At 39.7% G+C, this 27888-nt stretch overlaps 2 protein-coding genes across 2 annotated transcripts; both read right to left on the bottom strand.

Annotated features, from left to right (window-relative positions):
- Positions 1–936: 936 nt before the first annotated feature.
- LOC111883329 (pentatricopeptide repeat-containing protein At2g13600) lies at positions 937–3759 on the bottom strand. Its single transcript, XM_023879658.3, has one exon. It carries the CDS (start codon positions 3543–3545, stop codon positions 1086–1088), a length of 2460 nt encoding a protein of 819 aa, XP_023735426.1. The 5' UTR covers positions 3546–3759; the 3' UTR covers positions 937–1085.
- A 1110-nt stretch (positions 3760–4869) lies between these two features.
- Positions 4870–5319, bottom strand: LOC111883312 (uncharacterized). Its single transcript, XM_023879646.1, has 2 exons — positions 5099–5319; positions 4870–5032 (listed from the first exon to the last, which is right to left on the bottom strand). The coding sequence occupies exons 1-2, from the start codon at positions 5317–5319 to the stop codon at positions 4870–4872; spliced, it is 384 nt and encodes a 127-aa protein (XP_023735414.1).
- Between the last annotated feature and the right edge of the window lie 22569 nt (positions 5320–27888).

The raw sequence follows: 27888 nt of genomic DNA, 5'->3' as shown, positions 1-27888 counted from the left end.
GATAATACATAATAACACATCTAATCAAAAGATATCATTCATATATATATAACAAGATCCAACAATAATAAGTAAAACAATAAACACTATAGAGAAACACACCGAGATTTACATAGAAATGGCAAATCATGATTAAAAAAACCCACTAGCGTAGGAGACCATTGAGAGATCTAGTAATGATAATAATGTTTACAATGAAAAGAAATACGAAAAATACAAGTTTATAGTGTTGAATGCGGAGTAAGTATTAGAGAAAATAAAGCGGACGGTTTTCTAGGGTTGTAGAAATAAGTTCCATAACTCAAAAGAACCAAAAAAAATGTTTCAACCTGGGTCGATGTTGTATCATCAATAGCTCGTGAGGTTGAGTTCAAGTCGTCCGGATCCATCGTTGTTGCCTTGTGATGATTCCAAGTTGTTTCATATTGGTCTCGTGAAAAATTAGTTCAGATCGCTTTATCATCAACTCCAAAAAAATTGCCCCCTGATAGCTACTGTTTTGACCATCTATGAGTTTTAAGGTCAATTTTCAACATATGTCATACTAGGTTGCATCATGTGGTTTTTCAACATATGTCATACTAGGTTGCATCATGTGGTTTTTCAACATATGTCATACTAGGTTGCATCATGTGGTAGGTGTGGGAAGCATCGAGGCTTGAGGTTGATCATAAATAGAGGAAGGGTTGTTCTAATTTCCTCCCACTTTCTTCTTTTGTCATTAAGTATCATTAAGCAGTCTATATCCTATACGAGTGTTTTTCCATGCTTCTCTTGTTGAAGACCTAGGAGAGAGGAGTGTCCCATATTTTCTAGTTGTTTCTCTACAACAATTTTAGGCTCATTACAATTATTTCTCACTCCATTGTCTTATAGTGAACGACTTCCTAATACATAAAATCATAATGTGTAAAACACCTACCACTTTCTAATACATAAAATCAAAACCAAGTCCCAAGGACCTAAATAATACACGGTTGACATATATACATTATTAGTTACACTAAAAATTTTACTTTCGGATATTAATAAATAATAAACATTGTAATATATGCATTGACAATTTCGAAACAATACACTGTTTTTTAAACACAACTAAAACCCGGGTTCTTTTTCACTCCCCTCACCTTCATCAACTCCCTAATCCCATCCACTTCACACCACTTCCCAGCTTCCGCATACATATTCGAAACCAAAGTATAATACCCCGAATGACCCGGTTTTAACCTAAACAAATTCTCACCCGCCCACCGACCCAACTCAATATCCCCATGGATCCGACACCCGCCAAGTAAAGACCCCCACACATTCGCATCCGGTTCCACCCCCATCCCATTTATCATCTCCACCGCCTCCTCCAATAACCCGGCCCGCCCAAATATATCAACCATACACGCATAATGCACTTGTGTCACTTCAATCTTGTCCTCTTTCATCTTTTTGAAATATTTCCTCCCTAATTCAACTAACCCTCCATGGCTACAAACCGATAAAACCGCTATGTAATTAATCGAGTCACGTCTCACATGATCATCATCTCCCATGGATTCGAATAAACCGATTGCAGTGTCAATCTCGCCACGCATCCCATACCCCATGATCATCGTGTTCCATGAGGCCGTATCCTTGTTGGGTATCCGATCGAATACCTTTTTAGCAAGATCAATGCGTCCGCATTTCGCGTAAAAATCCAAGATCGAGTTGCAAACAATGAGGGAATGCAGCTGTTTAACAGTAAGGAGGTGAGAATCTATAACTGAGGAGTCAGAAGACATCAGGTTTGGGACCGGTTGGTGGGTGGGACCCATAAGTGGTGTGTACCCTTTTTTTAAACAAACCCCATGAATCTCCTTACCTTTCTTGATTTCCGCCATATTGGCACAAGCCGAAAGTGCCCCGGAAAAAGACACGGTGTCATATTCCATATCTTTTAACCCTAATTCGCGAAACAAAATCAAAGACTCGAAGGACGTGTTTGTATGAGAATAAGCCGATATGAGTGTGTTGTATGATATTCTATCTTTATATGATACATTGAAAACGTTTCTTGCAAGATCTAAGCGACTACATTTTGCATACATGTCAATAAGTGCATTGGAGATGAATATTTGAACGTCAAACCCACATCGGATTGACTTACAATGTATCTGTTTTCCATGGGATAAATGACTGATTCGTGCACAAGCGGGAAGAATGTTTGTTAAGGTTACGGGTCCCGGGACTATGCCATGAGCTTGCATTTCTCTTAATGTTTGTAAAGCTAACAATTCAGATCCATTTTGAGCATAATTAGCTATCATCGTGTTCCATGATACGATATTTTTTAAGTGAATATTGTTGAAAATGTTTGATGCTTTAATGGGATACCTGAATTTTGCGTACATGTCTAGTAAAGAATTGGCTACAAATATATCAGATTCGATACCGGTTCTTATACTAAAACCATGAAGCTCGATTCCCCATTGAAGACATTCAAGTTCGACTATGATAGGCAGGATGCTAGAAATAGCAACAGAGTTTGGTGTGATAGATTTGTTGATCATGTATTGGAAGAAAAGTATGGCATCTTGATGATGATCTGTGTGAGCAAAACTTGTGATGATAGCATTAAAAGAAACATGATTTCTATCCACCATTTCATTGAAAACTTGCTTACAGGCATTTAAATTGCCACATTTCCCATATGCATCGATGAAAGCATTGTTTATTTTAATGTCATCACTGAATCCCATCTTGATGACATAACTATGAATCTCGCTTGTAATTGCAAAGTCTTCAATAGATGCACACACGGGTAACAAGCTTACAATGGTGGCTACATTTGGGCTAACCCCAGAATAGAGTGGTTGGGATCTCATGTCCCTAAACAAGGCAATTGCTTTATCGTAAGAAAACTTGATTGAAAATACTGCGATAAGTGTGTTCCATGACACAGCGTCTCTCTCAGGCATTTCATCGAACACTTTCTCTGCATCATTTATGCTACTGCATTCACCATAAAATCTCAGAAGGGTGTTCCCAACAAATACATCAGAATCAAAACCCAGTTTGCAAACCAACCCATGAACCTCTTGTCCCTTCCAGACCTCGTGATAATCCGAACAAACTTTTAGAACAAATGGGAAAGAATGATCATCCGGCCTGACACCATTACGGATCATCAGATTATATATTTGAAACGCATCGTAAACTCCAGCAATGCTGTAAGCTCGCGTGATCGTGTTCCACAAGAAAGCAGAGCGAGAGTAGGGGAGTGATTGGTGAAACAGAACGCGGGATGTTGATGGGTCTCCGAAGGTGGCGTACTGGAGGATGAGAGAAGCGGAGACGGAAATGCTGTTTGGGAGGTAGCCATTCAGGAGGGCAATCGCGTGGCATTGCTTGGTTTGTTGGAGTGATTTTGCGGAGGCGCAGAGTGGGAGGATGGTGCGATGGCATGGGATTGTGGAAAAATATTGTGTTTTTTGGGCATTCTGCAATCGTTTAAATTCACCGGACAATATGGAGTTTCGCCTGACAATGATATTGCAGGGATAGTAGGACATAGAACCGCCTGTTCTCGCATGGAGAGAAAGAGGGGAAAAGGTTTAACGGAGAGAGAATGTGATGTTAACAATGGTTTTATATGGATACTTTAGGAAGATGCTTACGCATGCCCCATAAAAAGTCAAAAACCTCTATCTTTAGTTAAATTTGGGATATTAGGCTAACGGTAGGTCCAACCTACTTAAAAAGTGACAAACACGTCAACAGCATCTCTCCACTACAAACCCACCACCAATCTATTATCTCTTGGAGAAAATGGTCACTGCTCTATATCATTTTTTGTTTTTCTTTTTTTATTTTTTTAATTAGAATAATTCAAAAAATAATTATTAAACAAAATAAAAACATAAATATTAATTAAAAATATTTTAAATTAATTTAAAAAACATAAATTTAAAATCTACATTACTTAAAAAACATAATAATTTAAAACCTAAATTACAAAAAAAAAAACATATAAAATATTACTCGTCGTCGTCATCCTCGTCGTCATTGTCACCGTGTTGCTGGAATTGTCTTTACCATATATGCTCAGTCAAATCATAACGTAAATTGTGATGTTTTCACTATTTTGTATTTCCAAAAGTCATGTGAAATATGCAAGGCTGCCGACTTGTATTACTGCAGGTGAGTTAAGAATATCTTCCGGATTATACATACAAATAGCCCTACCCTCTTCTTCAATTATCATGTTATGTAAAATAACACAAGCAGTCAACACCTTCGTCAATTTCGCCCTATCCCATGACCGTGCCGGATGTTTGATAATGTGTCTCTTTTGTTTGAGGACCCCAAACGCCCGTTCCACATCCTTCCTTACCGATTCTTGTGCTAACTTGAACAATTGTCGTTTTTCATCGGCCGGAAATGAAAACGACTTGAAAAACGTAGCGTACTCTGGATATATTCCATCACCAAGGTAATACCCGTAATTATATTGATGTTCATTCACAACAAACGACATGTTTGGTGCTTTACTCTGAAAATATCATTAAATATCGGAGAGGCTCCAAGCACATTCAGGTCGATGTTTGACCCCGCCATACCAAAAAATGCATGCCAAATCCATAGGTCATGTGATGCAACAGCCTCTAGTATAATAGCCGGGACGCCATGATCACCTCATGTTAATTGACCTCGCCATGCATTGGGACAATTTGCCCACTCCCAATGTGTACAATCAATGTGGCCAAGCATTCCTGGTAAGCCATGTTTAGCTTCATGTGCGGCATACAATTGTTCAATATCATTTCTAGTTGGATGCCGCAAATATATGTCACCATAAAGCTCTATGACATACTCACAAAAAAGATAAGTACATTCTCATCCAGTCCTCTCAGACATTTTCAGATACTCATCTGAAGCATCTGCTGCTATGCCATATGCCAATTGTCTAAGGGCTGTGCATTTTTGTAGGGTACTAAACCCACGTTTACCTCTTGCATCCCATCTCAATTGGAAAAGCTCATAATTGTTTTCCAAATTTCTAGCAATACATAAAAATAAATTTCTACTAATACGAAACCGGTCTTAAATTTTTGATAGGTCATACAAACTATCAGGGGCAAAGTAATCACGTACCAAAAGCTTGTGTGCCGCTATACGATCCCGAACTATCGAAATTCTACGCCTCTTCTCAATATTTGTACTTTCTCCTCTTTGTTGCACCCTATTGTGTGCCGCAAACAACAACGTGTGCAACACCAAGTCATCTTCATCAGAGCTATCATCATCGGATGAAGAAGAAGCAACCGAACCCGCAAAATTATTCATATCTATGTTTGAAAGGGTGTTTGAAAGTGTGAATGGAAATGTGTTTGTTTATATGTTATGTATGTATTTATATATGTGTATTAAGTTTTATTTGATTTTTTTTTTAATCTTGGTAACGGTCAAAAGAAAGGAAAGAAAAAGAAACGGTCAAAAAAATGCACCAATCGCATTCGTCGTCTTCCTCCATAGCCAGCTTCACATCACAAGACACATACCCCCCATTGGGGCGGTGTTCACGCGTGGCTAGGGCTACCACGTAGGCAACACACATAGCCTTCTTGGCTTGATACCGGATAGCCTTACTCAAACTAAAAATGATTATTTTGTTTTTACACAAACAAAAAGGTACTGGTGTGTTGTATTCTTGGGTTGTGTGAATGATATTGTATTGACCTGTAATTGTGAGCAAGAAATAATGGCTATGAAAATGTTCTTTTTTTTTTTCAATTAATCAAGGATTTATGACATTTAAAATACTTTCTTCAGATTGAAACAAAGAAACTGACATCATGTATTGGCAAGAAAAATGTTTGGAATAAGCTTAGCCGAAAGGCCTATGTCCTTTATGACAAACACTTAGAGCATCCGTTATACCCACCACTAACCATTTTACTGATGAGTGTCACATTATCACCACACACAACCACTAAAAGGTTGGCATACCCACCACTATAACCCTCTTAATTTTAAGTTTTAAATAGAAGAAATATATATTTTTTATTGTAGAGAGAGAAATAAATGTATTGGGCGTTGTCTTCCCTTGTGTGCACCACAATCCACCACTACCACTAGCTACCACTAAGTAGTGAGATGGTATGTACTGTAGTGGTTAGTGACCACATAGACCACGAAGGGGCTTGTCCTTAGTATACCAGATGGCCTTAGGACATGTTCTTTTATTGTGGATTTCCTCGCATATGGATTCGGTGCTATAGTTGTCAAGGTTTTACGGTTATAAATATTGTTGTTAGGATTCTTTTTATTAATAAAATTGGAAAAAGACTAATATATGATTTATCTAGTTCCTGCACGTGGACATAGGTTATATCGGTCAAACTCAGTAAATTTCTTGTTTTATTTTGTTGCTTAAGTTTGGTTTCTTTTGTAACAAATTGAAATGGTAGCAATAGATCAACCGGTTAAGACAAAAAAATGGGGCAAGTCATCATTTGTAGGGTGTTGTCCTACATAAAGTAGTAGTACCGAGCATTATTATATGAACTTGGGTACAAACATGTTACTACTCCTCTAGATCTTAATATAGTTGTGAGTAGCGAAGAGATTGGTTCTAACTAGTGAAGAAACCCCGCGTTGCGGAGATGGATTCGCCAAAGAAATACCAGATTGGCCAAAAGCATCCTCTAATTTACCATGTTTTGAAGAGTCAAGACATCTAAACATATAATGAAAAAGATCTCACATAAATTGAACATTAAATATGATGTTGAAACATGAAAATTTACAAAGGATCCTTACTTCCATGTGATTTTAGTTTTGAGTTACTTTTCCAACACCAAATATCCCAGCCCAAAACACAAAAAATGGCACAAAACCAACTAAAAAGGGTAAATCTTTCCAAATCCTAGAAAAAGTGAAAAATATCCAACTTTCCAGAAGAAACACAAATCTCATAATACCCTTGTACCCAGCTCTCACCAATAAACCAATATCAACGTTGCCTGCAATTAGAAAAACTAAAAAATAGCAGCAAAAGCCAAGGAAAAACCCAAAATGAAAAATCTTAACTTGAGTTCATCCTTCTATCTTTCAGGTGTACAATCTGATACATTCTAACAACTCCATTAGTTGGCAAATCATTTACAAAATAATCACAAGTGAAAAAGATTCAATGAAAATACATCTTTAAAAGAAGTATTTTTTTTTGCATAGCCATGTGTTATTTTCCAGGACTTGACTAATTCACTCTTCAAGTGACAATATAAAATTCAAAGTACATTGCCAATTAGTGTTTCTCTTTTGAAAAAAAATTAAAAAAAAAACGGAAAAAGTTGTGAATTGAAAATACAGTGTTATTTACTGCACTTATAATCAAGCAATGGAAAATGAACCAAATGGAAATGTATTGTGGATTTTTGGTAAGAAAATTAAAAGAAACTTAAAAAAAACAGAAAAAAATAGGTATAAATGCAAAGCGAGTCGAGAAAAAAAAACACTAAATTACCATGTTTGTTCTTTCCTTCAATCCAAATAAGAGAACAATGAAACCACTCAAAAACCACATCATTTGAAAAAAAAATGAAAAGTTGCATGATCAAATATCTTTAGAAAAATGGGTGAGAAGAATTTAGTCAATATTGGCCTTTTTTTTTCCTTTATGTCATCATCACTCTAAAAGATCATAAGATACTCATTTTTCTACCCTAAAATTGAAAATATGTTTTCTAATTGCATACCCTTTCTCTTGTGACTTCACAAATGATGAGTCACCATTTATTAATTATTAGGCTCTTAATAATAATAATAATAATAATAATAATAATAATAATAATAATAATAATAATAATAATAATAAGACATACCGAATAGCTCTGTATTTTCTATAACTGTATTTCACATAAGGCAAAGAATTCTCCACCAGATTCTCGAGCACGTAGAGAACATTTTTGGATCAAACACTTTTAAAAAATTTAAAAAATTATACATTGAATAAAATGCCACCACAGTTTTATAATTTTATTACCTCTGATATGATTAAATGTTGAATTAAAACTTGTAAAGTGTCATGAAGTTTCGATATAGAACTGCATGATAAAATATTCAAATGTATGATTGCATAAAATAGAGACCAAAAACCTACATTATAAAAGATTAAAAAATTAAATTTATATATAAAAATGTTAAATTTAAAAATACTAAGTTTGCGAATTATCTTATAAACCAAACTATTAGCTCTATACTCAGAACACTTGTTCTTTTCATCTTTAATTAACTTGATATACGTTTTCCGTCCAATTAGTGTAAAATATTGGATAGCAAACAGGTACCCTGCAGTCAACCCATACCTGAAATATAAACAATTTATTATAATTATATTAACAAATATATATACTCTTTTTAAAGATCAAGTAACTGGAAAAAAGAATAAAAGGTACTCAGTTTACCACATCAGATCTGATGCTTTCATACAAATGTGAATATGTTAATTCAAATGGAAGTTGAAGGCATCTGTGCGACAACCCAAGTTGTCCCGTTACATTTCCCCGTTACCGTTAACGGAATATTCCAGTTTATAAAAGTTCCGTTAATTAGAGGTTGTCAATTAAATAAACATTTCATTTATTTACATGTAATATGCCGTTAAGTCGTGATAAAAGGAAATAAAAATACATAACACATATTTCCATTAAATTGGAAAATGTTAGTTTTTATTATTACGACCACTAAATCGGGTGCGACCAAAAGCCCCGTCTGACGGCAGTATCGGGTAGATTTCCACTGAGCTCCAACTCCCAACCATATATAAGGGGGAGTAAACTCCATTTGGAGCTTTTCCACCCTCTCTCTCTCTCTACACTCTCTCTCTAGACTCGTTTTTCGACCCGAATCCGCAACCAAACGCTTCCAAATCGTAAGTCCACTTACCCTAGCTTATTCTAAACAGTATGATTCGTGTTTGTAACCCAAAAATCAGACTTAGAAGCTGTTAAAGAGGGGTTTACGGCCTAAGCTCCTCCTTAGGCCGTAAACCCCTTAAATGATGCCAAAAAGACCCTAAAATGTCCCTAAAGGCTTGGAAATAAATTAAGGGATTTGCCTAGGAGTGTTTAAACATTAAATCACATGATTTTAGGGGGTAAAAGAGAGTTTACGGCCCAGGCATATGCCAAGGCTGTAAACATCTCTTAAACATGTCAAAAAGCCCCAAAAACACTCCCAAACCACCCTTGGACTTAATACATAAATTAGGGGCTTATCATTTTGGGTTTAGATCATTTAAACACAAGGAAATATGGGGTAACATGGAGTTTACGGCCCAAGCAAGTTCCTAGGCCGTAAACACCCCTAAACATGCTAAAATGATAGTAAATGTCCCCTAAATGGCCTTATACTTTCACTAGAAAATGCTAGGGTTGAAACAAGGGCTTAAAATCAAAGAGTTGTGGGTGTATGAGAGTTCACAGCCAAGCCATAGAGCTTACGGCCGTAAACTCTCAAGGATTGGTCATTTGGACCATAAACTCTAAAGGAGAACACTCTTGGAACCCCAAACACCCCTATAGCCTTGAATAATTACTAGAAGTGATATAAGGGCTTGAAACTTCACAAAACTCAAGGAATGAGAGTTTATGGCTGTAAACTCCCTTAGGAGTGGTCCTTGGGCCGTAAACTCCATTAAGATGCCCTTAAACACCTTAAACACACTCATACTATATAGATTTGGACCTAGAATAATTCCATGAACAAGTTAGAAGCCTTAAAACACACTAGATCCCCTCACCATGAGTTTACGGACATAAACTCATGGTGAGATGTCCCTGGGCCATAAACTAAGCTTTTGGAGTTTACTCTCGGTGAGTAAACTCCATTCCTAAGCCATACACACGTTTAGACGCTACCCGGGACACCCCAAACACTTAACCAAAGTGTTTTCCGCTCCTTTGAGCGCGTATATTTGTTTAATTAGTATTAAATATACTAATTGTATGTGAACATATGTTATCATATGTTAAATAGGTCATTGAGTGTGTTCGAGTCTTTACGTGACACCGAACACCCAACCGGCACCCTCGTCGGACCTACTTACACCAGGTGAGTTCATACACCTGAATGAACCTTTTAAATGTTTTTACATGTTTTATAAGGGGGGAATACAAGTTAAACATGCTAGTTATCATATCAATCACATGTGATTGATAACCCGCATGCACAAGATTTTACCATACTGTACACTGTTTTACCGAGTAGGACACTATAATGGTTTTCTAAAAGGTTTTCATTTGTTTCAAAACTCATACTTATACTATTTTATCTAAAATCATTTCAAACTTATTTTACAAAGAATACCAAATTGTGATTTTCCCGAGAATAAAGGTTTTTCATCAAAGTTCCTTTTCACAATGTATACTTTTACTTGTTAGATACCGCTGCTTTGCTTTCATGTATTTTAAATTCCTACTCGATAACGCTTTCACTTCGTGATGCGCTTATACTGGTTATTGTCTCAATATCGCTTATACTTGTAGTCACTTATACTTGATAGACGCTTTTACTTCACCAGTTGTCATTTCCACTTCGTGATACACTTATACTTGGTACACTTATACATCACGATTCGATTATTCCACACTGTACGCTTATACATCATGACTCGGATATTCCACTGTACGCTTCTACTTCACAAGTCGGTTATTCCACATTGTACACTTATACTTCACGATATGATTCCACTTGATACACACTCAAGCGTAGTTAGATGTATGTTTGTGCTTGTATAGATATAAATAATGATCGAAGGACTTAGGAAGGCTTGTCCGCCCTATTTCCTTTTCTTCGTTGAGATGTGGTCTGGTGGGATCGGATGTCCATCTGAAGGTCGTTTGATTCATTAGTTATCTACTATGTACACAAGTATAGACATATGGGTTTACTTCAGTCAGTTCAGTTATGAGTCTCTACCTCTAGTTCAGCACTTACATTAGAAACCCACTATTTGGAAGTCTCTACCCACTATTTGGGATGCATCTTCAGGACACGGCCTTCTCCGTCGTCTAGTTGGTAACCAGAGTCTCCTGTAGGGAGAGTGGATATTGTGTGTATAGATCTATACGGGATTGACAACCCCGCACCCAGACTGCTAGCTACAGTCCCGGCCTACCAAGCCAACGGGTGACAAATGTCATATTTTAGACGCTTGTAGGGCGTCTGGTACTCTAGTCAGTATGGTTACGAGTATCCCGAGTTACCTTATAATTCATTGGCCTTAAGGTAACGGTATTTCACCGACAATTTACACTGTATGCTGGTAATTCATTTTCAGAGTCACACTGTTTTGACCTTACAAGACGTATCTTTCATTTGATACTGTCTGGGGTCTATTTTCTCTGTTTTGACCTTACAAGACGTATCTTTCATTTGATACTGTCTGGGGTCTATTTTTGATTGTTTTAGACCTTACCAGCTGTACCTTTCATTTGGTACCTTCTGGGGTCCGAGTCTCTACTTGTTAGACTGAACCAGGCGTGTCGTTAGTTCGATACTCTCCTAGAGACTATGATTCCTTTGCCTTAGTCAGCAGTCCTCACTGCTGAGGCATATGTTATTTCCCTGTTGTCTCTTGCTTTCTTTAATAATCAAATTCAGTATTTTGATAATGATAGCAATTAAGGGAAAACCACTTTTTACCACATAACACTGACCAGTCTTGGTAGAAGGCTGATTTTATTAAAGAAAATATAGGATTTTCTGGAAAGAACTCTAATGCACTGTAAACACTTAAACTATTACTTTATAAAGCTATTTGAATGAAATGTAACTAAATACTTATGAACTCACCGGCATTTGTAAAAATGCTGATACTCGCTTTTCAAATAACTTGTATTCTTAGGTCAGCAATTAGACATGTACACCCCCGGAGCTGTTGATGAAGATGGCTTAGTACCTTGCTGTACTTTATATATATTTGCCTGTATTACTCAATACTTTGTAATGTAAACCATGTAAAATTATTACTATTAATGCAATGTTTTGTTGTACTTTGATTACTATATGCATGTGTTGTGATACTTGATATGACGTCATCCACCCCAGAACGTTTCCGTCGTTCCGGTTTTGGGGTGTGACAGATTGGCATCAGAGCATTGTTTATAGTGAGCTAAGTAGATCAATTCATAAAAGATATACAACCTATAAACACAAAGGGATAAAACACTCTGACCAAGAATTATACTTTAAAATATAACCATATTTTATCAAAGTATAATAACATCCAGAATCTAAACACTTGAACAAAAGTATCACAAGAAGAACAAGAATAAAAGTTTTCGGATGTTGAGCATTACCGTCAAACCTGGGCAGTTATGTAATCGTAAGCTGGAATAAATGTAATATGATCAACTACATTTATCCGAGATGCGATGAACATGTGCTTGGGAGTGATAGTGGTGTACAACAGGTCTGAAACTTACCAACTAGGATTGCTAGAGCCAAACATAAAGTTAAAATACTATAGGAGTATTTTAGAACACTAAAAGATTCACACTAATCCCAGAATTCATATTCAGAAGATAAGGAAACAAACAAGAATTAAAATACCATAGGGGTATTTTAGGATCCATAAATAACCTTTTATGAAGAACTAAAAAGATCCTTATTGATATACCTACAATTACAGAGAGTATACTCCTAAGGTTATATATAATAAGGATCCCATAGGCTAAGAATGTGTGGTTTCGCTCTATTTCCTTTTCCTCGTTGGGATGTGGTTCTAGAGTAGTATCACATATTCGAAGGCCTATCGGATCTAAGCTATATATGATGGGTATACCCTGTGTAATCGTAGCAGGACTCGATATGGATCATCCAGTGAAATGTTAATAATCTCTTAGGATTCTTTAGACATTTCCATTCTCGCACGAACCCTGTAGAAAACCCTATCCACTTCGGTGCTTGACAGAAGAGTTGATTCCGGCCCTGAAGAAGTTCATTGAGAAGATTTCCTGTTCGGAAATAAATGAACTGGGTCGAGACTATTGAATTCACCAAGTGCCTATATCTTTTAAGGACAGTGGTGAGAGATTCGCCTAAACTTCCGAGATTCCAGTCATCCATCATGAAGTGATGACACCCATAGTCGGATTCGGAGGCAAGGCGGAGTAGAGATTCAATATGTCCATACGAGGAGAGAACCCTAGGTAACTACCTGAAGGAAACCAACGCCGATTCCAGTCAAAGATACAAGGCAGACAGAGGGAGCCAGTACATGGAACCCGAGAATTGTCTTTTCCTCGTGTTCGTCACGCTAATACACCCTTAAAAGAATAAAAATTTAGTGAGTTAGTGGTTACACTACTCATGCTATGTGTTAGGTAGATCGTCGTTTCCCGTTGCCAGTCACACGATTAGGGCGGATCCCCGCACCTTTATTGAGAGTGTTTAGCCATGAGCTTTCATGAGCCTCTCTTTCCGCAGTTTCGTTCCGAACCGTTCTCAAATCTCTCCAGGCCGGAGAGTGAAACCTTTCCCAGTATAAAGGTAACGTAATAGGAATGACTCGCATCTTATGGCATTTTCCGATACTCACACACTCCTACCTTGATTACCAGGACTACATCATAGGGATGTAGGTCGACACTCAAAGAACCAGTACCCTAGGCACGGGAAAAATCTATGCCTAATACAGTCAGGACAGATATGTCCAGGGTTAGCCATCATCTCTCATTACCTTGTATTCCTTTCCGTGTAGGAAAACCATGCCTCCAAAGAAACGCAGCCAGTCCACAAGCAAGAAACCTACTCTCTTATTCGATGAAGCTACGTTTCAAGCTGTAGTCTCCGCAGCCGTAGCAGCTGTCATGGCACACCTGAATGCTAACACCGCCAATGTTAGCAAGGGCCATGTCGGGATTTCCAATCCTGGCAATGGACAACAGCAACCAACACTTCCATACTCAGCCACCCAAGAACCTCCACCGAACCCACTAAAGAGAAAACTCAAGATTGAGGAGGGAAGTACCTCTGCTCAAGGACCTTTCGAAGGGCAGCGAGCTGAGACAGCTAAGACTCTTGTCAATCCTTCCCTCTCGACCTCAAGAAGACCATACCTAGGAGACCTACCCCACTGCAGCAAGTGCAGCTACCATCATCATGGTGCCTGCCGGGAACTCTATTGTGCTAGGTGCAACATGAAGAGGCATACTGCTCGTGTATGCAGAACTCCGGTGGAGCGTATTGCATCAATCACCAAAGTGATGACCAATCCAGTTTGCCGTCTATGTGGTGCGATTGGACACTTCAAAAGGGATTGCCCAGCTGAAGGAAACAACAAGGACACAGGAGGAGCCTGACTCTACTGCTTAGGAAGAAGCGTCAAGGAACTCAGTAGATTTTTGGTACGTCTCTCGATCTTGGATAACTAAACTAAAAACAATAAAGACTAATTCAAATGTAAATATTTCCCCAATAAGGCGAAAGTCGCAACACTGTTTTAAAATTTAAAAATTCATTAGGTAAAACTATAATGGCTAAACATATACGTCACGACCATGTATAGTTAAGATGGACAGACCTAGAGTGAGCGAATGCCGCCTCATTTCCTGTTCCTTGTTTGGTTGTGGATTTAGGGCAGGGTCGCTCAGTTAATAGTCCTCCCCACCTTAAATATACATGACTAGTATATGTGAGGCGATTATAGAAATACCTTGTGAGAATCCACTCATGAAAAGGTACTCTATTCGGAAACACTTAGAACTCTCTATAGATCTGCGTCGACTCTATCAGTCCAAGTATCCGTGGTAGTGATACATAGGACGAAACCTGAGACGCCTAGTACTTGTGTGCCTGTTCGACACATGACTCTATCGATCTTCATTATACATCATGTCGGAGTGTGCCAACTTCGACGACTCTATTGATCATGGTTCGACTTCGTGCAACCATGTGGACACTCTTAGTGCTGTGTAAAAAGAACTTTCTCTGTAGCCATGTCGGCGAATAAAGGTTCTTCCGAACCTGAACATAACACAAATAATCAAACCTAATGCGATCCGTCGATCGTCTCTCTTATCTCAAACCTTCTGAAGTACCCAAGAGAGGGTACCGCATGCCGTTGACCGACCCCTCGTAGTCAGATGAACACCGAAGTGAACGACACTATAGAAACTCCAGAAGACGACAACCAACCGAATCATACTCCATAGAATCCCCGGAAAGACCTTTCGCACCTCGCACATCAGGTTCGTGAACCCAGAGAACAGAACTCATGAGACTGACCACTATAACTGGGTATATGCATAAAGGTGGCATATAATTGAGATCAAAAAGATTTAAGGTGTGTGTTTCCTCCCTATTCCCTGTTCCTCGTTGGGTTGTGGGTTTGGGGTGGAGTCGCACAGCTGAACATCCTGCCGACCTCAATTGTATACTGCTTGCATAGACCAAGTATTGGTGGTTAGGCTAAGCATGAGATCTACCATGAACCTCTTAGAAAAGCCCTTCACCCTATTCCATAAAGTAGGAGCCGAAGTCAAGAGAATCGCTACGAGTTGAGCTATTAAAGTTCCGAGTGATGAGACTCTATACTCACTAGCTTTGACCTAGACCGAGGAAACTCAGAACCTTCGGAAGAGTAGTTGCAGTAGATGCTCTCACTACTCAGGCACTTCGTCCACCCTGTTATAGACAAATAGTGCCTATCATCCTCCACCCTCTCGCATGGAGGAAGTCATTGTCGCCTTATAGACGATAGACTACATTCTCCGGAGTGAACACTAGGATACCGAGAACCACAAGATAACCTTCACAGCCAAGAATACTTGGTCTAGTGCGAAAGTAGTTGCGTTAAACCTCATGACCCAAATCCCGAAGAGATTATAGACTTGACACTAGCCTTGGTGTTAGTCGAAAGGTTATGCAGGAACATACGCTTTCCGCACTAGAATAAACCAAAGTCTTAGAGATTCATTGGACTATTAGGTGTTCCACGAATACTATCTCACACAGGGAGAGTAGAACCACCTCCCGAAATAGTCCAACACTTGTCTGGTGAAACTCTATCTCCCCGACCCTCAGGGTTTCCGCATCTCAAGCTTCGTTAGTGTAGATTCATTTTGCACAAGCTTGAGATAGACACTCTACAGCAAACCGATAACCATAGTCGCGCAACCCACTCGACGATCTAGAAAGTCTCTATTAGCCAGTTGACAGGAAATGCGAGACAAAAGACCACTCGAGCTTCCTAAGGACCAACATGAAGGACTACAATACCAGTACGGGAGAGAACGTTAGGAACTTCGGAATGGCGATCGCGCCAGTAATGATCTGCCATAGAAGTACACTATGTTATAAGTGCTGAAAAGCTCTACCATTTCGAGAGCTTAGGACCATCTGAGAATTCTCATGGAGACTTGGTCCAACCCTTTTCAGGCCGCTACTACCTTCGGATATACCACAAGACTCACACCTGATCGATCCACTTCTTAGACTAGATGTGACATCCCCAAAATCACGGCCAGAAAAGACCGGTTTGTTTATGCTTTAAAAAAATCAGAGTACTTCATTTTATAAAAATGTTGCGGAATTTGTTCCCAGAGAAACAAGGTAAATATGTTATTAAAACATTTTCGAAGAAACGTATTTGTTTCATTATAAAACGTTTGGGATGTCATTGTTAATACAGAAACATAAGCATAAACAGAACTTACAATTATTTACACTAGTGATCTACATCTCTTTAAATCTCTCTGTGTAATGTGACTTCATATCAACACCTGTGATATAAATAAACTGAGTGGGTCAGGTTGGGAAACCTGGTGAGTACATAGGGTTTTCAACCCACAATAATATAATTATTATTTTTAAACATCAAACAATCAACCCAATTACCCATTCCCGTTATCCTCACATTACGTCCCTAAAACATCTAACACAAGGGACCTAGTCAAAGGACTATCATTGGGATGGAGTATACCTGGTGAGCACACAGTTCACACAGTTCGAATAAACACACAGTTCGAATAAACACACAGTTCGAATAAACACACAGTTCGGTTAAACACACAGTTCGAATAAACACCTACAGGTTGCGAGCCTGCTAGTGTTCCACTGGACTGTCTAGAATAGTCCGTGGTTGTCATCTATACTCCGCTAGATGACTAGATCATCAAGAACAGCTATAACGAGGCCTCTCATTATTTTATTTTGTCACACAGCAACTATTATATCTACCTGTGTTTTACCCCGCACATTATGTAGATATAAAATACATATACAGTTTGAATCATTGAAAACATGTATAAAACGTTCATCCAACATAGATAGCAAGTATACAGATAATATACACACACAGCACGTAAAATACTTCATATCTATGTGTAAGCTGAAAGTAACTATGCACTCACCTGAGTAGGTGGTGACTCAGCACTCGGACAGCGCTTCGATACTCTCAAAATGATATTCCTTCGATAAAACCTAGTACCGATACCACTAGGGTTTAGTTTAACGATAACCGCGACAAATTAATTAGTCTGACTATTATTAAGCGTTAATAACGCTCAATATAACTCATAATAATAGCCCAAATAATTATTTTAAGGACCTAATAACATTCCTATAATTATTTGAAAGCTATATAAAAAATTGCGTAAGTGTAGCACACTTACAGCGAATTTTATCGAAAACCGGGACTGAATTGGAGCGGCGTTTCAAAACCGAAAAACTCTTTTTTTCTCGGGACTCCGGGAGCCTCGGGGCTTCCCTAGGGTGCTAAGGGGTTTTTCTAGGGTTTAGGGGGGTTTAGATGAGCTAGAGAGAGAAACTAGTGAGAGAAGGAAGTGGATTTGGAGTGAAAAACTCGGAATGGCTCGCATGCTATTTATAGCCCCAGCAGCCTCGGACTACGCGGCGCGTCCAGCAGCTACGCTGGGCGTAATCTCGGATTGGGTTGCCAGCTCGCACCAGCTGGCTCGCACTTCGGAAGAGGATAAGGACCGAGGGTACGCTGGGCGTACCGAACTCCGACGCGGGGCGTAAAGCGAAGCGAGGCGACGTGGCGAGATCCGAAGGGCGCTCTGTTGATCGACGATGGACGGCTGCGATGAGGCCACATCATCTATCTCGCATCAGATTTCGCAAATTGCATGCCCATCTTTAAAAATTCATAACTTTCGCGTACGACCTCCGTTTTCGACGTTCTTTATATCCACGCGAAGGTGGGAACGTACTCTACAACTTTCGTTTAGATTTCGTCGGCTAATTTTGGCTTGATTTTAAATTTTATATTATTAACGGGCCGAGACACGATTGGTCCGTTAAATCCTCATAACTTCTTCATCCGACACCCGTTTTCACCCATCTTTTTCTCGTTACGCTACTCTCAACGAGATCTTTGATTCTCGTTTAGGTCGTGTCGGCTAAAAACCGCTCGATCTAATATTCGAATTTCGGGCTGTACACTGCTATTCCGAAACTTCGAAAAATCATAACTTCTTCATACGAAGTCAGATTTGGGCGTTCTTTTTATCGACGCTCTTAGTTTAACATATTCTACGACTTCCGTTTAGATCGCTAAGGCTAAATCTCGCTCTATCGTAAATTCACTATTTACGCTTCCCAGTGCCGTGCCGGTTTTGCCGTAAAACTTCGACGGGCCATAACTTCTTCGTTATAACTCGGATTTCGGCGTTCTTTATATGTACGGAAACCTCGTGACATATACTACAACTTGGTTAAGATTATTTATTCTAAATAATCTTTTGTCGAAAAGTCGTTTTCGACCCCTATTGCCTCTAAATTGACTAGCCCGGATTCGCGGGCGTTACACTAGATATGTGATTGCCCGACATCACTTTTCGTGCCTCACTCATCTTGATAAAATCCATTGAGAACCCTAACCTTATAGATACACCAGTTGGAACCCACTAGCTACACGAAACGGAATCCGCATCCCGTATGTGGTCTGTTGGAATGACAAACACAGACTAGAGTTCACTTGGGAATGCGAGGACAACCGTATAGGAAGTACTCCCTTACCTCTACTTGGCCATTCATACCTACTTCCTTGCCTAGACCTGAATTTCGGGACAAAATTCCCTCTAACGGGGGGATGATGTGACAACCCAAGTTGTCCCGTTACATTTCCCCGTTACCGTTAACGGAATATTCCAGTTTATAAAAGTTCTGTTAATTAGAGGTCTTCAATTAAATAAACATTCCATTTATTTACATTTAATATGCCGTTAAGTCGTGATAAAAGGAAATAAAAATACATAACACATATTTCCATTAAATTGGAAAATGTTAGTTTTTATTATTACGACCACTAAATCGGGTGCGACCAAAAGCCCCGTCTGATGGCAGTATCGGGTAGATTTCCACTAAGCTCCAACTCCCACCCATATACAAGGGGGAGTAAACTCCATTTGGAGCTTTTCCACCCTCTCTCTCTCTACACCCTCTCTCTAGACTCGTTTTCGACCCGAATCCGCAACCAAACGCTTCCAAATCGTAAATCCACTTACCCTAGCTTATTCTAAACATTATGATTCGTGTTTGTAACCCAAAAATCGAACTTAGAAGCTGTGAAAGAGGATTTTATGGCCTAAGCTCCTCCTTAGGCTGTAAACCCCTTAAATGAGGCCAAAAAGACCCTAAAATGTCCCTAAAGGCTTGGAAATAAATTAAGGGATTTGCCTAGGAGTGTTTAAACATTAAATCACATGATTTTAGGGGGTAAAAGAGAGTTTATAGCCCAGGCATATCCCAAGGCCGTAAACACCTCTTAAACATGTCAAAAAGCCCCAAAAAGACTCCCAAACCACCCTTGGACTTAATACATAAATTAGGGGCTTATCATTTTGGGTTTAGATCATTTAAACACAAGGAAATATGGGGTAACATGGAGTTTACGGCCCAAGCAAGTGCCTAGGCCGTAAACACCCCTAAACATGCTAAAATGATAGTAAATGTCCCCTAAATGGCCTTATACTTTCACTAGAAAATGCTAGGGTTGAAACAAGGGCTTAAAATCAAAGAGTTGTGGGTGTATGAGAGTTCACGGCCAAGCCATAGAGCTTACGGCCGTAAACTTTCAAGGATTGGTCATTTGGACCATAAACTCTAAAGGAGAACACTCTTGGAACCCCAAACACCCCTATAGCCTTGAATAATTACTAGAAGTGATATAAGGTCTTGAAACTTCACAAAACTCAAGGAATGAGAGTTTACGGCCGTAAACTCCCTTAGGAGATGTCCCTGGGCCGTAAACTCCATTAAGATGCCCTTAAAGACCTTAAACCCACTCATACTATATAGATTTGGACCTAGAATAATTCCATGAACAAGTTAGAAGCCTTAAAACACACTAGACCCCTCACCATGAGTTTACGGCCGTAAACTCATGGTGAGATGTCCCTGGGCCGTAAACTAAGCTTTGGGAGTTTACTCTCGGAGAGTAAACTCCATTCCTAAGCCATACACACCTTTAGACGCTACTTGGGACACCCCAAACACTTAACCAAAGTGTTTTCCGCTACTTTGAGCGCGTATATTTGTTTAATTAGTGATAAATTAAAACTGACTTGAAGATCGATTAGATCTATAAAACAGGTAAAGAAATAAACGAGTAAACAACAAGAACACAAGAATGGATCAAAGATGTCGAATGATTAATAAACGATCCTCAGAAGAGCTCGATAAAGAACTTCTACTGTAGAGGATTTAGGGTTTACAAGAACGATGAAGAAAATCTGTAATGCTATCGTAATTGCTATCAATCGTTAACCTAATATGCATCCAAGCACATTAATATATACTAAACCCTATCAGCTCACGGTTGGACAGGCCCAAAACCAGAGTACAAAAGATGGACTATTAACCGAGCCCAATAGACGCAATACATCATAAATGCTACGCTACATCATAAATGCTAAGCTACCCAACAATCTCCCCCTTTGCGTCAAATTGGAGCGAGATCACTTTGTCTTCTTACTTGGGCCAGCGGCAGCAAGAACCTTCTTCTTTACAGTCTGAAACAGACGAGAGATAAGCGCGAGGATTGTCTGTCTGAACCGGATGTACCATTGTATCATATCGTCAAAATATTTGATATCATCCGCTGTATTTTCTTTGCACCTGTGGATGATCCCTAACACATGCTCTAGACAAGCAGTGGTATAAAGATGTTTATCCGCTAAGGCAAAGAGACATTTCTGTCCTTCACTCCTAGTGAACATGACCGAGTTTCGCCTGGGGTCAATTTTTCCCATCTTTATCTGGTTTAGATCACTGGCCGAGCCAACAGGAGAGATCTTCGGTTTCTTCTTGAAGACATTTGCAATCTCCTGATCCATCAGGGCGACCTCCATGATATAGCACACCAACATCCTCTTGAGATGGTCAATGATCGGACCATATTCAGTTTCATTAGTCAGGAGAATGTTGTGCAGAACGATCCAATCATGGGGGTTGAGGTTTGGTAGATCTGCTAAAGAGATGGCATGTTCGGTTTTTGCAGACCCTCTGAGCACTTTGAACCGAACGTTGATAAATCTCCCTTCAGTGTGTGGCTTCAGAACCCGAACGTTGATGATCTTCTGAGCGCTCCAGGTTTGGTACTGGGGTTGAGCAGCCTTCAGATAGAACTCAATCAATTCCCGATCAACCTCTGGATGAGGATGAGGGAACTCAGCAACGTTGGCGAAGGCGTGAAAGATGAACGCCTTTCGGGTTAAGGGCATGTCGAACTGAGAGTCGACAGAATTGTAGCAGTCAAAGGAGATTACCGGTTCAAGCCATAAGATACTCGGAGTATCGATTGCCTCCTTTATCATCCTCTCGAGAGTCCAAGCAGGGAAAAGAGTCTTTCTGCTCTCGAGAAGGTCGTGGGCTTCCTTCTGTTTGCGCTCAGCTTCTTCAGCTTCTCTCGCCACACGAACATTATCATCTTCAACATTGCGACGACTTTTGCGTTTCAGCAAGTCAGCAATGGTTTCTTGATCATCTTCCTCTTCATCCTCAGGAAGTATCTTGCCTTTGTCCTTCACACCCGAACCAGAGGCTTGGCCTGTAGGAGGAGGTTCGGTTGTGTGAGTAGCCTTTGAGGAATGAGGTGGTTGTTGCGATCCGGACTCCTTTTCTCCCTCTTGTTTCGGAGTGGACACGAAACTAGGTAGCCCTTCAATTTTACTTAGCAGATCCAGGGCAGGAGCGAGTTTCTCTGCAAGGGTATGCCTCACAGAATGATTTAGGATCGGATTGTGCGCTTCGAGGATGTTGGATATAGCGGAGTGTACATCCGAAACACACGTCTTGATGACCTCCCATTCGGATCGAAGAGCGTCAATTTGTTGTTGAGAATTGGAAAGTTGAGCACTCTTGACCTTTAGGGCAGTGGTCTTCCTTGCTAGAACATCCATCAACGAGTTCTCAGTAGCCAGATCCTCTTGGAGTTTAGAGAGGCGCTCGTCAATGGAAGTACGGAGAGCTGAATTGTCATCACTGAGCGATTGGCGAAGTGTGGCAAATGACTTCAAGTCCGTGGAGACAAACGTGGCCAACTGTTGAACAATTGGTTCCAACGTTGTCTTGGTAGCAGTGGCACTCTCCTGTAAAGATTGTAATAGGGTAGAGGCGTCAGAGAATAGTTTATCGACTTTTTCGGTCGCAACCTCACAAGCTTTCGTCGAGGCATCTATGGCGGCGGTGGCAGAAGCAACCGAATCTTGCTGAGCCCTGGAGAAGGCATCAACAATCTTCTGAAGAGCAGCTTCAGAGAGAGAGGATTGAGAGTTGGAGGAGGAAGCAATGAGCAAGTCGACCTTCTCATGTAGCTCCTTAAGGTGCTTCTTTGTTACCGGAGCATCCTCATCATCGTCTCTTTGCACTTGAAACGAACTATAATAGACCGAATCAAATGTCATGTTTTCCCCGCCAAGGAAAGGGTTATCTCCGTCAGAGGCATGACCGGGAGATGGTGGTGGTGGTGAAGCTGGTGGTGGTTCGGTTGTATGGGTGGGTTCAGGTTGAGTGGTTTTGGGCGTAGGGGTAGGTGTAGGTGTAGGTTCGGTTTGTTTTTGAGTAGGGGTAGGTTCGGGTGGTTGTTGTGTTTCGGTTGTGTGTATGGGTTCGGTTGCTGGCGGTGGTTCGGTTGTATCGGTATGAACCCCCGTATCAGATACGTTGGTGGTAAACTTTGCAGTAGATGTTGTTGTTGCGTCGGTAAAGATGGGTGGTGGCATTGGGAATGAGGTTTTAGGAATATGGGTAGAGGGGTTTATGGTGGGAATGGAAGTAGGAATTGTTTGAGTAGGAGAGGGAATAGGAGAAGTATGGATTTGCATGTCAGGGGTATTTGATATGGGTGGTGTGTTGCCCCTTGGAGGTGTGTTGCCTCTTGGAGAGTCGTCCGAATCCGAACTCTCACCCTCCGACTCACTTGAAGAGGAAGCGATAATGAGCTTTCGCTTTGGTTGAGTCTTGCGCCTCTTCTGTTGCGGGGACTGAGCAGCTTTAGTAGCCTTCCTCTTTTTAGGAGAAGGGCCTTTAGCCCCTTTCGCCACCTGTTTGCCTTTATCTGCCTTTTTGCCTCTCGGAGCAGGCTTATCGGCATCATGAATAGATTTGAGCATCTCCGGCGTGATATCCCTTGGACCAGACTTCTTGAACTCCTTGTAGGTTCGGATGATCATGCTGTCAGCTGGAACATCAGCGTACATGGTCTCCGGAATGGAACCATTGAAAGGGAATTTCGATGCATCGGAGACGATGATCTTCGTGGTATGGAATGTACCAATCGAAGACATCGGTGCGCCGGCAACAGTGGGGACATTGTTCTTATCCATCGCCCACTTAGTGATCAAGGTCCAAAACCTGGCATACGACACCTCAGAATGTCGTGAAGAAGAAGATAAACTCTGGATGAGTTGTTGCCAGAGAACCAACCCATAGTCGACGTTGACGCCATTGTAAACTCCGTACAGAATGGACAGGAATAGTCGACTGGAGCCATCTGAACCTGAGCTCCTTTCTGAAAGACCCTTGAAAAGCACAGTGAACATTCCGTTCCACTATGGCGGTAAACACGACTTTTTGAACTTTGCGACGGAGGTGAGCGCCTCCGTGTACCCCATATTATAGAACATATTGAAGAGGTGCCCCATCGGAATAGTCTCTGGATTAACCCTTGAAGGGTCAGCTTCAAACCCTAGCAGTGAGCCAAATCGTTGCTTGGAGATAGAGGTTTTGTGATGAGCAACTTCGAAGAAGATCCTGTCGACGACTTTATCGTAATGCGCCGTCGCGTAGATCTGTGAGAGGAACTCCATTGGCACTGATTCTGCCCTTGAAAGTGCAGGTGCAATTTTGCGAATACTTCAAACATTCGATGACTGGAACCATGTAGGAGTCATATGCGTGAGGGGTTAAGTCAATGATGGGACATTGTTGAGGGCGAATGGGCAGGATGTGAGAAGTAGCGTGAACGGAGGATGAATCTGCCATTGTTGAAGAGAGGGAAGAAGATGATGAACAGTTAGGGTTCAGGGAATTTTTTTTGCTCTCTTGGGAATTTTGATTGTAGTAAAGAGGTAAATGGTAGAGGATGTCGCCTTTTATAGTGGGTATTAGGAGAGAGAAAGATCTGCCCAAATCTTCTATCGAAATACCAAGAGTTTTCCGGAGGTGACTGATGCGTGACAATTAGGGAACCGATGATCACACATGAGAGAGAGTGTCAGATTCCGGAGAACACGCCTCCCATCAAGCGCCGTTTCTGATAAACCGTTTCAAATTCACACGCGCCTTTCTTTGCCAGAGATGAACCGTTTCAAATTCGCACACACGTCTGCGTCGTCAGTTAAAGATTGGATGCTTTAAATTCGCACGCTTTCCCTATTCCGTCGTTTGAAATCAATTCAAATAAACTCCCGCCTGCGTCAGTAACTCTTCATCTTATCCCTTTAAAGTGTAACGGCATATTTTGAATAATACGCCCACGTGGATTAAAGTTGACCACATCTTATAATTAATCATCAATCCAAAGAAAAATCCTGTAATTATTAGTACCAGAATTTTGGAAAATCAAAGATTTTCGTGCTAAGGGTGTAATGAGAAAAGAAATAAAGCAAATCTTTTTAGGAATAATTGTGATGTCAATAATGACACGAAACAAATGATCCCGGGCACGAATCTCTTCCTTCAAAGTCAAGAGAGACCTTAAAGTGTTAGTGTGGTTTCCCGTTGAATGACGATCAAACACTTATTAAGAAGTGATGAAAGGCTTCTTTTAATTAGGCTTCTTAGGGTGGCTTTAACTTTGAATCAACAGTTCTAATCTTGAAATAAGATAGAAAGTGAACAAAGTACTTGTGAGACCGGTGTAGTCTGTTGAACAAGTAGGTAGAAAATAATGTTTAAAGTGGCTTGGAAAATATAAAATCTCAACAAAAAATTAAAACTGGATCCCAAGGGAAGAAATGTTATGGTTTTTAACAATTTCATAGGAATCACACAAAATAAAAATTTGAGATTTCATGAAGATACATTCGTCAATTCGTTAGTGAAAACTTGAGCAAATTAATTGTTCACCGTCAATTCAGATTGGGTATTGAATTTTGGGTTTCACTCAGCTCGTAGTGGCACGAAACTAAGATCATAAACACAGTTTTTGAGTAACCATAAAACTCAGTGGGAATTTCTGAGAGTCTCAAGGGTTACGTTGGTGAAACGAATTGAATGGAGAAATGTAATAAAGATGGTGTAAGAAATCAAAGTACATCTGTCGTGAAAAGAAGGACCAAGCAGAAAACTCTTATCTCATGTGAGAAGAGAGTTAGGTAGCTCACGATTAGAATAAATGTGATAGCCTAATTGGGAAGACAAGGTTTGTGTATACCAAGTCATTAAGGCTATTATTCAGAATCTGATGAGGCTTTGGGCACATACAACAGCATGCTTCTAGGGACACTTAACTAATTCGACAATTTCCCCATAAACGAACGAACACACATATAAAAATTAAAGACAAAAAGCAAATTAAGAACAAAATATTTTTGGAGTTTTTGATATATATAAAAAATAAACAAAAATAAGAAAGTTAAAAGAATAATACTAAGAAAGAAAATAAAAAGATAAAAAAAACTTTGGAAAAGAAAAGAAAAACATTGGAAAAAAAACTTTGGAACCGAACCCGAGGGTTCGGTTGGTTTTGGTTGAGAAAAATTTTGAAAAACCGAACCCGAGGGTTCGGTTGGTTTCGGTTTTGAAAAATTTTGAAAAACCGAACCCAAGCGTTCGGTTGGTTTCGGTTTTGAAAAATTTTGAAAAACCGAACCCGAACCTTTGGTTGGTTTCGGTTTTGAAAAATTTTGAAAAACCGAACCCGAACCTTCAGTTGATTTCGGTTTTGAAAAATTTTGAAAAACCGAACCCGAACCTTCGGTTGATTTCGGTTTTGAAAAATTTTGAAAAACCGAACCCGAACCTTCGGTTGATTTCGGTTTTGAAAAATTTTGAAAAACCAAGGAATTTAGACTTTAAAAAAGGAAATACTTTGGACAATAAGATAAAAAAACTTTGTACATGAAATTTACAAGCAAGAAAACTACCTTTGAAATGATGAGCGAGTGCAGATGATTCAACCGAACCCGAACGTTCGGTCTATTTCGCTTCTTACGTTTGAGTTTGAGAGGTAGTTTGTGGTACTGACTCTGATTCCATCATACCTAGCCCTTGTAGAATTTTGTTGAATGACGCTTCAGGAAGAGCTTTGGTAATGACATCAGCCAGTTGATCAGTGGTCCTAACAAAGTGTATTTCAACGTTTCCATCTTCCACATGATCTTTGATGAAGTGATACCTCAGTGCTATGTGTTTAGTTTTGGAGTGTTGCATTGGGTTATGACAGATCCTAATTGCACTTTCAGAGTCACAATATAGTGGGATCTTTTTCATATTGAGTCCATAGTCTCGAAGTTGACTCTAGATCCAAATCACTTGAGAGGTGCAGGATGCAGCTGTTGGGTTTTGAGCATTCTAACACTTTCTAAGTGTACATGCAACCCTAAATACCTTGGATCTATGTTTTCTCTATTATACATGCAAATAAGAACATCCAAGGTATTATCCTAATCTAGCATACAAAAACTATGAATGTAACAAGATAGAATACATACCTCTTGATGTAGCTTGATGTCTTCAAGCTTTAAGAGCTTAGCCCCAATAGTGTGGAAGCCTCAAGTGGAATCACAAATCACCAAGACACCTTGGAATACTTTAGAGAATATGATTACTTGGTTCTCTCTAGTGAAATTGGCTAGCCCTTCTTTAGTGTATCCACACTAGTGCCAATTTCACCAACCAAAGACATCTTTATATAGTATGGAGGATTAGGGTTAAACCCTAATACCCATGACCTTTCATTTCCTAGGATCCATGGGTTAAACACTCCATGGACTATCCATGAAAGCTTAGCCCAACCTAAATGAACTTGGCCCATTCCATATATATAAGAGTCCATATTTAATTAGTTCCTTTTGATCACTTAATTAATTATGAATTAATTCTTGATCAATACTAATTAAATAATATGATTCCATATTAATATATTAGAACTTATAACATATTAATATTAATCATAAACATACTATTCTCAAAAGATTATCCATATAAATTGTGTCGGTGAAGTGCAACCCAAATGGACCATGCCGGGTCGGGTCAAGTACATACCAAATATAGTTATGGACTTAGACATTAATCCAACAGTCTCCCACTTGGATAAGTCTAAAACTATTATTGCGTATGACTTCAAACCTAACTGGCAATCGTAGCTCTTAAAGCTGCTGTCGAACTCTGATCTTGTCAACGAACTTGTCCATTAGATAAGGGATCATATATTCCTCC

Source organism: Lactuca sativa, chromosome 3 (genome assembly GCF_002870075.4).
Source record: "Lactuca sativa cultivar Salinas chromosome 3, Lsat_Salinas_v11, whole genome shotgun sequence".
Lineage (NCBI taxonomy): Eukaryota > Viridiplantae > Streptophyta > Magnoliopsida > Asterales > Asteraceae > Lactuca > Lactuca sativa.
The sequence above is the reverse complement of the archived record's forward strand: the minus strand, read 5'-3'. Positions and strand labels throughout refer to the sequence as shown.

Excerpts from the sequence above, each read along its gene's own strand:
- LOC111883329 (XM_023879658.3), bottom strand. The coding sequence starts at position 3,545 with ATGTCCTACTATCCCTGCAATATCATTGTCAGGCGAAACTCCATATTG.
- LOC111883312 (XM_023879646.1), bottom strand. The coding sequence starts at position 5,319 with ATGAATAATTTTGCGGGTTCGGTTGCTTCTTCTTCATCCGATGATGAT. Across the intron at positions 5,033-5,098 it reads TACTTTGCCCCTGATAGTTT|AAATTTGGAAAACAATTATG; the intron begins GTATGACCTATC and ends ATGTATTGCTAG.